Source organism: Mus pahari, chromosome 18 (assembly GCF_900095145.1).
Source record: "Mus pahari chromosome 18, PAHARI_EIJ_v1.1, whole genome shotgun sequence".
Classification (NCBI taxonomy): Eukaryota; Metazoa; Chordata; class Mammalia; order Rodentia; family Muridae; genus Mus; species Mus pahari.
In genome coordinates, this window is record NC_034607.1 from 17,752,128 (window position 1) to 17,762,801 (window position 10,674).

General features: G+C 47.5%; 1 protein-coding gene across 4 annotated transcripts in view; it reads right to left on the bottom strand.

Moving 5' to 3' along the window:
• Rftn1 (raftlin, lipid raft linker 1) overlaps positions 1-10,674 on the bottom strand; it is a 199,561-nt gene that overhangs the window by 167,318 nt on the left and 21,569 nt on the right. For 3 of the 4 annotated variants that reach the window (XM_021217944.1, XM_029531498.1, XM_029531497.1), the window contains exon 2: positions 9,306-9,462. In XM_021217944.1, coding sequence (XP_021073603.1) covers positions 9,306-9,450 — 145 coding nt within the window. In that variant the 5' untranslated portion in view covers positions 9,451-9,462. Of the gene's footprint in view, positions 1-9,305; positions 9,463-10,254; positions 10,276-10,674 lie in introns of those variants that run through there. The other variant, XM_029531499.1, reaches the window with a different exon arrangement.

Here is a 10,674-nt window from a genome sequence, read left to right on the forward strand (position 1 = left end):
AAAAAAAAAAGGTGACAATCCCTGAGGAACACAACTAACTAGAGATTGTCCTCTGGTTTACACACACACACTCACCCCCCCCCACCCACACACACTCAGTAGTCTCCAACAGGCGATGAGCTGAGTTCCTTGCCTGTTACTGCTGTTAACATTATCATGTCCTTGTCACCCAAACCTGTGGCTCTCGTCACAACAAGACCTACAAGGATTCGCCAGGAAAGCCACAGTACAGCTGACCTAAGAGCTGTGTGTCCTTATGGCTTGTGACTGACAGAATCAGCTGTAGGCCTGGAGGATGTGGAAAATGAAGCCTCAGCTCGGACGCCAGCCAGGCCACAAGCCTGCCCCTCAAAGTGGCAAAGATCACAGGCATCTGTCCCCTTGCTATGCTTTGGGTTTTCTTTAGGACACCTCCCCTACTCATGGGTGCTCAACGAACACTTCAGGGTCCTCCAGGCTCAGGCTAAAAGAACCCCATGTTGAAACCCTCTCTCAGCAAGAACCCTCCTGCCAGGCACACAAGCCTCGCCCCTGCTTATCTTTCCTTTCTGTAGCTTCTCAGTCCTGGGCGGTCTTGTACATCCTAGTCAGATGTTAACCCCATAAGTGCCTGACATGGCAAGCCAGGTCCATTCATACATGTCCTAATTATGGATCCTAGGTAATTTCTGTGGGACTTGGTCAGCCTGGCAGGGAACAAGAGTGGGGTCTGAGGGTAGAAGGAAAGAGGCAATAGAGACCTTAACAAGGCAACGGCTCCTACAGAGGATCTGAGGCTGATTTAGCTAGCCATGGCCTGCTGGACCACCTCTGGAGCGAGCAGTTAGTTGTAAATGTGAAAGCCACAGACCTGGAAACAGACGCCTGTCTAGATGTCAGCGTGTGGCTGGGCAGGAGGTCGTATGTGCTGAGCAGAGCCCTGAGCGCCAGACTCCAGCCCTGAACTAGGGTGAAGGGTCAGACACTGACTTTCCCCAAGGTTCCTGAGTTAGAGCAAGGTATCTGAAGACCCAGCCCATTGCCTCCCTGCTCAACTTCAGCCCCAGCTGCATCCCTTGCAGCTTCAATACTACCATGGCCTGGGCCCTTTCCAGGATGAACTGGCACACAGCAGGGGCTCGTGACAAGTTTGTGATCAAGACAGGGTTTCTCTATATAGTCCTGGCTGTCCTGGAACTCACTCTGAAGACCAGGCTGGCCTCAAACTCAGAAATCCACCAAAAAAAAAAAAAAAAAAAAAAAAAAGGTACAATGGTTTATGTCTAGGTAGATCTGTAACTATTAAACATACTGTATGTATATTAACAAGTTGCCACCCATCCCACCTCCACTCAGGTAAGGGATGTACAGCTCTGAAAGCTCTCAACTGTGGTACTTGGCCAGTAGCCCTTTCACACCTGACACTCACAGCAAATGAAGGTTTGAAGGCCTTGTCTCAGATTCCCTGGATCAGAGCCCTCCGTGAGGCAGGGCATGGGGATCCAGGGGTCCAAAAAGCCTCAAATGCAGCCACCATGGCTGACTGTGGACATTGCCGTGTTGATCCTCTCACAGTCATCACGCCCCTGGGCAAGTACCAGGTGCTCAACTCACTGAGAAAGACGCAACCCGCGGCCAAGTAATAACATTCATAGTGATAAATTAATTTTCAGAGTGTGATAAAAAAACTGTGGCCGATCATCCAGGATCAGTCTCTCTCCCAGCTGTAGGGGGACCACGGCTTTATAGAGGACACATTCCAGATTGATTGGGCTGCTTTTGTAGCTGTGTTTGGGGCCGCCGCTGCCCACACTGCAAGCTAAATGACAGGGGACCCGTCTATGATTCATTGCACGGCATGCATGTTTTGAACAAAAAAAGGTCCCCTGTGTTCTTATCATGACCAAACAAAATTCGCACACAGCATTCAAGGGTGGAAGGCTGGCAGCAAACAGGCAAGTATAAGCCTCGTCAGCACAATATCAGAAAAAAAAAAAAAATCCCAAAGGCCAGCTCTTACGGAGCCCCAGACAGGAAAACCACAGGGAGGGGAATTTTTAAAATGCGGTCATGGGAACTGTGCTGTGTGTCATGGGAACGGCTTACGGGGATAGGAGGAAAGGAGGCGAGCGTGAAGGTGCAGGCCTCGAGGCAAAAGGACGACAGAGCTTTTCACGTGGAAGCTCTCGAATTTAGTTGATGCTTGCCACCAAAGTCCAGAGATTGAGGGGTTCAGGAAACCCAGAGTAGGTGGGAACATCTGGGCATCATTCAGAACAAAGGGCCCATTCCACCAACCTTTGGCACCAGGGCCGCAAACGCTAACTACTTTCATTAGCTCTGCAAGTTCTGTTTCTGTCTACTTTTCTGTTTCATGAAAGACGCTAGGCCTGCCTTACATGGGTGCTCTTTCTTTGTAATAATAACAATTAAAATAATAATTATGTATAATTACATATTATGTAATTAATATATTATATGGTGGTAATTAATGTATTGTATATAAAATATAATTATTTAACATATTACCTAATGCTAACATTTCTAGGAATATATATAATTATATACATTATCCATTATTATATGTATTAGATTAATAATAATAATAAAAAAATAATAATAATAACATGAATCAGAGATGTAGCTCAGCTGGTCAAGTGCTTGCCTAGCATGGACAAAGCCCTGTGTTCCCTCTCTAGCATCACATGTGTAAGGCATGATGAGCAACACATGCCTGTAATCCCAGCGCTCAGGAAGCTAAGGCAGAAGGCTGCTGCTACAAATATGAGCCCAGCCCAAATGACCTAGAAGATTCCCGGCCTGCTGGTGCTACCCTGTCTTAGAGAAGAAGAGACAGAGACAGATATACTAATTAGTTTCTAATTAATGGAAATAAGTAAGCTAGCCGTTCCCACCATCATTGCATCACTGTTGGAAATGTACAAAGGCTCAAACACTCGGGGAACCAATGAGGTAACACCTTAAAATTCATACATGCCAAACACCCTGACAACTCCATGCCTAATGTATTTGTTCCATAAACTTATCTACACACAGACACACACACACACACACACACACAGACACACACACCCTGACAACTCCATGCCTGATGTATTTGTTCCATAAAATTATCTACACACAGACACACACAGACATACACACACACAGACACACACACACACACAGAGACCTGCCCACATATGTTCACAGCAACATTTCTTCGAATAGCCCAAAACTGGACCTAGTCCAGTGTTCAAAAGGAGAAGGATCAAGTGGTGGTAGTGAGTGCCAGAAACTAGAAGGATCAGGCTCTTGTGACAGCCGAAAGGAGGGGTCAGAGGGCCAGATTAAAGGAGCCAGACACAAGAGTGGGCAGACTATAGGTGTCATTTACGTGCCATTGGAAAGGGAGGAACAGAAATGAAGCGAAGCAAATATAAAGGGCAAAAGAAGATAGGAGTTGTCCGGGGCCTCAACCCAGAACTCCTGCATCTCCTGCTGGCGCACCAAACAGCCTGCTGCACGCCAGGCGCATGAGCACAGGGACAGCCCGCTGCACGCCAGGCGCATGAGCACCAGGACAGCCTGTGCAAAGTTCTCCGTCCTGCATGTGGTAGTAGTTTTGAAGATGTTTTCATTTATTGACACAACATACTTAGTATGGGTGTGTTTCACTGCATGCAGCCAAGTATGCCCAGTGTGCAATAGGGCTCACAGGCTAGTTCTGTGCCTGTTCTCTCTGGCTTCTGGTCTCATTTCCTATTTACTACCTGCCAAGGCAATCACAGCTTCTGAAAATAAAAGTGTGAATAAATTAAGATAGGAGGAGAGGTCATCCCTTTCCTAGCTCTTGGTGCTCCACAGGTAATGGATGCTTTAGGCAGAGGCAGGACACCCGCTGTGTGACACTCACTTCCTGGCCCAGGAGCCTGGCAGTCCCCAGGACTGACGGCTCCTGATTTCTCATGACCCACCCACCTCTCCTGTTCCTACTGCCACTAACCTGTCTGAGGTCACATGCTCCCTGTCTGATGATTGCATGGAACTCCAAACAGTGACCTCTCCCTTAATCCCCTAATGCTGCCCCTTCCATCCTTCCAACTAAACTTACAAAAATCTTTCCACAATACAACTTTGTCCATAATACATACCCTTTCCCTATCATACAAACTTTCAGGCCTCTTGAGAGGGCCTAAATTCATCAGCTCAACAATTAAGACTCTGTGTGCATGCGTGAGTGTGTGTGTGTGTGTGTGCATGTGAGTGTGTGTGTGTGTGTGTCTGTCTGTCTGTCTGTGTTTCTGTATGTTTATCTGTGTGTGCATTTGTATGTGTACATCTGTGTATATGTATATATGTGTATGTGTGAAAGTATGTGCATCTGTGTGTACGTATGTGTTTAAAACTGTGTTTGTGTAAGTGCATGAGTATGTATATGTGTGTGAAACTGTGAGTGTGTGTGTGTGTGTTTCTGTGTGTATGTATATTTGTGTGAGTGTTTATGTGTATGTGCGTGCATGTTCATGGCCGTATATGTGTGTGAGTATATGTGAGTTCCTGTACATGCTAATGCCTATGTGCAGGTGCCTATGTATGTGAGGTTGTAAGCACACATAGAGGTCAAAGGTCAGTCTTGCATGTCTCCTCAGTGTCTCTCCACTTTGGTTTTTGACCCAAGGTTTCTCATTTTTAACCTGGAGCTTGCCAGTTCAGCTGAGATAGTTAGGCAGAGAAAACCAAAGGCCTTCCCAGTGCTGCCATGTCTTTCATTTTAACATAGGTTCTGGGGATCAAAACCAGATCCTGTGCTTAAACAACAAATATTCTACTGACTGAGATATCTCTCCAGCCTCAACTAAGACTTTGTATCATCTGACTGGCACTACTGTCCCCAAAGGCCATACTCCAATCCAACTGCAGCTCCCCACATAGACAGTATTGCCTCTGGGTTTTGTCTGCTGACTAGGTCCTTGTACTTCCTGGAATGGCAATGTGTTCCTTCCTACCATGTCTTTTGTTCCTCCTCTGCCTGGCAAGCTCCAACCACACTGGCAGGTCTCAAGCCTTCAGGCTGAGGGGATCTAGGTTTGAACTTTGCCCTGAGGTTTCCTGGCACAGAGTTTTGAGGCAGGTACAGGAGCCACCAGAGACTCAAGGAGACAAGGGTGTGTCTAATGTCCTTAGCAAAATAGTAGATGCTATGACCTGCAGAACAGCCATTAAGGCTGTGGGAAAGAAAACTGAAAACATGAGTTTAAGAATTTATAATTTCTCAACTACGCAAAAATAAGGATGAAGAATGGATTATATGAGGAGTTTCACTGACCTAAAAGATCACAGGCAGCTTCACTAAAAGTCAGTCTGTCAGAAAGATATTAAGGAGGGAGATAAAGAGATTTAGGGAGTGGTGATTACCAGGCAAGATCCCACCCAGGTAAGTTTATTGTTTGTGCTTGCAAAGGCAGGCAGATTCCTAAGTTCAAGATCTGACTGTGACAGAGCTAGTTTAGGACCAGGCATGGCAGAAATGATGATTTCAGAGCTGGAGCCCACCCAGCTAAGCTTACTATCTGTGCTTACAAAGGCAGGTAGATCTCTGAATTCTTTTGCCAAGTTAAGAACAATGTACTTGCTGTCTTCTTCTAAGAATCAAGGGGCTGAGGTCATAAAATGCTGATTCATGTGATAATCAAAAGGAAACCTAGAGTAATGACTGCATTGATATGTAAATAAAAGACCAAGACTGGGCTTTGGTCTGCAAGAGAGAGCTACCCAGAGAGAACTGTTTGGAGAGCAAACACAGCTCCTTTAGAATTTTTTCAAGCATGAGCTAAGTTATCTAGAAGAGATCTCTGGGGAGCTGTCACAAGGCTGCCAGCTTGCACCCCATGACTAACTTCAAGTTACTCTTTTCAATGCTCCCAAACACCCCATCCTTGGGACCCCTCTCCAAGCTGGTCCTTGGCACCTTAGGACAAGCTCTTCTCGGTGACTAAGAAAGGAAAAATAACATCTGGTCCTTACCCTGAAGGAAAAAGAACAGACTCGAGATATGATGAAGTAGAACTGTGTTCAGGATGAACTGACAGACACGGGGGCTTCAGAAGAAATAAACTCTGAAGGGATGGTGGAGAAGGAACAGATCCAGATCAGCAGGAACTTGGTAGCAGGAAGGGGTAGGGCCTACACAGACAAGATAGCTGGGAAAGGAGGGTCCTGGGAGAGAGCACAATGCACGGGCTATAGGCGCAGTCCTTCAAAGGGGATGTGGTGAGGGTCCACAAAGGCAGTGCTGGCAATGGAGAGCCCAGAATACACTAAACCTCTTCATCAGTCCAGAGAAACCTGCCAAGGAGTTTCGCCAGACACCTGTCTTACACATACAGGTAGCAGCAGTGGCTCCTCCTGAGACTGGGAGGCAATCAAAAGGTTACAGTCTGGGAAAGAGGAAACTTGGACTCAAAGCTCTCCAGCTTCATAAAAGGAGCAAACACGTCTAGGCCAAGAGACTCCAACCAGCCCAATAGAGGAGTGGAGCTTCTTGGATCTGTCCAGACGCATCCCACAGCTTCACTGTCCCAGCTATCCAGGCGCTTCCTGCAGATCTTTCTACACAGACAAAGAGCTGAAGCTGCTCGTGTCGTGGTGGCCAGGTCTCCAGTAGGGAATGGGACCAAGTGTGACCTTTAGAGGCACGCTCCCATTGACCACCCTTTCCCGTCAGACCCCACTTCCTGTGGTCTCCACCACCTCCTAACATAGTGCCCACCATGTGGGAATCAAGTATACAGTATATGGGTGCGCGAGCACTGCAAATCTGAACCCTCAAAATGAAAACCTCAATGTTAGTAAGGACAGGCTGGCAATGAGAAGGAAGCAATCTGACACCGAAGACACTGGGTTTGTGTTTGGTGATGTGGAAGGGTGTACTGGCTAGTTTTGTGTCAACTTGACACAGCTGGAGTTATCACAGAGAAAGGAGCTTTAGTTGAGGAAATGCCTACATGAGATCCAGCTGTAAGGCATTTTCTCAAGTAGTGATCAAGTGGGAAAGGTCCCTTGTGGGTGGGACCATCCCAGGGCTGGTAGTCTTGGGTTCTATAAGAGAGCAAGCTGAGCAAGCCAGGGGAAGCAAGTCAGTAAAGAACATCCCTCCATGGCCTCTGCATCAGCTCCTGCTTTCTGACCTGCTTGAGTTCCAGTCCTGACTTCCTTTGGTGATCAACAGCAATGTGGAAAATGTAAGCTGAATAAACCCTTTCCTCCCCAACTTGCTTCTTGGTCATGATGTTTGTGCAGGAATAGAAACCCTGACTAAGACAAAGGGGTATATGTGAAGAGGCCTAGCTGTCTACGTCCCTTGAAAATCCAGAAGCACCGGGGCCTTAGACTAGGGAGCAAAATCAAGAAGAGATGTGAGGAGGAAGGGAAGAGGAGAAAGCGCCACACCCTTCATACGTCTCTAATCATCATACTGCCCTGTGACAGGGATCCACCACCCAGTGGCAGTCCATTTTATGGACTGGGGCCAACCCAACCCTGTAGCTCAAGAGGCCTGGCGATGAACTACTCTGAAGAGCCCTTGGGTCAGCTCCCCCAGTGCAAGAGCCCTTCCCTGTGGGGGGATGTGGCTCCTGTCACTCCTCCAAGTGTCCTGATCTGCCGCACATGGCATTAGATCTCAGACAGCTCCAGGCACACCAGTGTGACAGCAAAAGGTAGCTGAGCCCGGGGGGGGGGGGGGGGCAGGTGGCCGCTTCCCCTGTCTTCATGGAAGTTCCTAATAGGTGACAATGCTCCCCCACTCCTTCTGAGTTACCTTATCAGGCAGGGATCTCATTGTAAAAGGAAAGGTAATATAGAGTCAGAAGTCAGAATGGCAGCACTTCAAACAAGTTCCTTTTATCAGCTCCCATTTAGCAAGCTATGACTGACCGGCCAAGAATGTAGGGACTTGGGATTGACTCAAACACTGTGTATAAGCTTATGGGCTGGGCAGTCAACTCAGATCTGCACTCTGATGCTGGTCTTCACAGTCGGATTCCCACGGGATTAGTCACATGACTCTGTCACCTTTCACCCCCACCCCCACCCCCACCCCCACCCCCACCCTAGGTCCTCGTCCCACACTTCCCTCTCTCCTTCATATTCACAGAAGCTGAAAGTATTCCCCGGGTACTCAAGGAAGCAGCATCTTAAGGCACACTCAGGGAAAGTGTTGGTGCATGCTCCTAATTTTCTGCGACCCAAAAGCAAGAGCGGGTCTCTCCAATTCTTGACAACGGAAACCACTAAGCTCTTCAGCCATGTCGCTGGGTCTTCCCTATCTACCAGAATACCCTCCTGCATTCCCCCCAGAATCAGCCCAACAGCACACAGTAGGTGCTCAGTATATTAAGCATCTCAGGACATACTCTGCCATGGTAACTTGAGCGTCCTTTACCTGTCATCCCAGGGCCACATCCTGTCCCCTCAGACCTAGGCACTGATTGTGGGAGATGACCCAGACCCCATCTGTCAGATGAGGCAAAGCTTAGCCAGATTAACAAGAGGGGAATGATGGCCAATAAACTTGGGAGATAGGGGACAGACCAATTAACATAGAGGACATTTTCTTTTTGTTGGCTAACAGAGAGTCTACAAAATACCTGGTCCACAGGCTGAGTTCAGACCATCCATGTGGATTGCTTGATTATTCTAGCTAGGGTTTTATTGCTGTGACTAGACACCATGACCAAGGCAACTCTTACAAAGGACATTTAACTAGGGATGACTTACAGTTCCAGGGGTTCAGTTCATTATCATCATGGTATTAAAACCCAAAACTAAGACAAGCAAGGCAGCCTCTAGGCAGATGTGGTGCAGGAGAAGGAGTTGAGAGCTCAACATCTTGATCTGACTGCAGCCAGAAGAGGTTGTCTTCCAAGTAGCTAGAAGGAGAGTCTCAAAACCTACCCTCACAGTGACACACTTCTTCCAACAAGGCCACACACCTCCCAATAGTGCCACTCCCGGGGCCAAGCGTATTCTAAGCACCACAGACTCAGAGATTTACTTTGTAATTGCCTGCCTGACTGACTGACTGGTTGGTTGGTTTCTTTGAGCTCATGTCGTCCAGGCTGGCCTGAAGCTCTCTCTCCTTCAGGCTCAGCCCCCTGAATGCTCAGGTAACTGTTGTGGGCTGCCTCACTCAGGTATTGCTATTTTAGCCAACCACTCTCTGGTAGAGGGCTAACTTTCTAGACGGTCCTCTCTTAGACTGTGGTATAGGCCCCATCCTACACCGTGTCCCACCCAACACCCTCCCAGGACCTTGTACTCACCAGCAGTTAGTGTGGTGAACTCTAGAAAGCAGTACTCGTAGGTCACATCGATCTTGGTCTCCACCTGAGGTCTCTTCAGCGTGGAATAAATGTTCCCAGGCCGCTTCTCTTCACGTTTCTCCAGCTTGTTCAAACTGCAACCCATCTTGTCAGCTGTCTACAACGTGGGAACAACCAAGGGCAGATAGAGTTGTTTTTGTCATTAATTTTGAAACACCACAGCACAAAAGACCACCCAATCTACTGGAGGGATACATCAAAGACCTCCATGCCTGGGAAATCACAGGTGTGATTTAATATAGCCAGAACACGGGGGACCGGGCCACCCTCTCTCATGAGTACGCCATTACCAGACACCCTGGAATAGCTTGGTGACCCCCCAAATGTCCCTGCTTTGTATCTTTTCTCCTCCATCTGAGAAAAATAATACCTCAGAGTAGCTTCCTGCACTATCATCTGTATTCGTGATTTAAAAAAAAAAAAATAGGGCCTGAAAAGCAATACTGTGCATTATGCTGTCAGCCCATCTGCAGAAATACAAGACACATGTCACCTTCCACATGGTTGCTAAGGGAGAATAATAAGTTGTTGTTATAGTCTCTAAACTCTGGCATCCTTTCTCCCTCAACAATAATTATTTAGACAGGAATTGATATTCAAACATCTCAAAAGTAGATGCCCCTTCTCTTCTCCCATTTTATTCAGGCCAAATGGCAGGAAATAACCACACACACACACACACACACACACACACACACACACACGCCACGCTTTGAGTCTTTTCCAACTAAAATGAAAGTGACAGAGCCTAACAGGCACGCGCGCGCGCACACACACACACACACACACACACACACACACACGCACACACGCACGCTTTGAGTCTCTTCCAACTAAAATGAAAGTGACAGAGCCTAACAGGGCCAGTGAGACCTCAAGCCGTACCTACCCCTGTTGGAAGATCAGTGGCCTCGGCTGCCAAGGAGACAGAGAAATGGGAAAACAATAAATGGAGAGCAAGATTCTCTCAGTCTTTGATGGACACCAGCGAAGGTTTCCTGTGTATTTGGATAGAATGACGTGTAATTCACAACGTGCCTTACTATGGGAATGGAGGTCCCCTTTGCACCCTAGGCATGAAGTGTTCCTCCTCTCTGGCATACTGCCCTGCCATGGAAATGCTTCTCTAAGATACAAACTGTCTCAGAAGACACACCACACACACACACACACACACACACACACACACACACAAATGCAGGGACTGCTTCCTCTAAAGACAAGGATTTCCTCCACTGATCCATTCATAGGGTTCCCAGCTTCCTAAAGCCATTTGGCAAGTTTCAGAAAAGCAAACTGAACTTCAAAA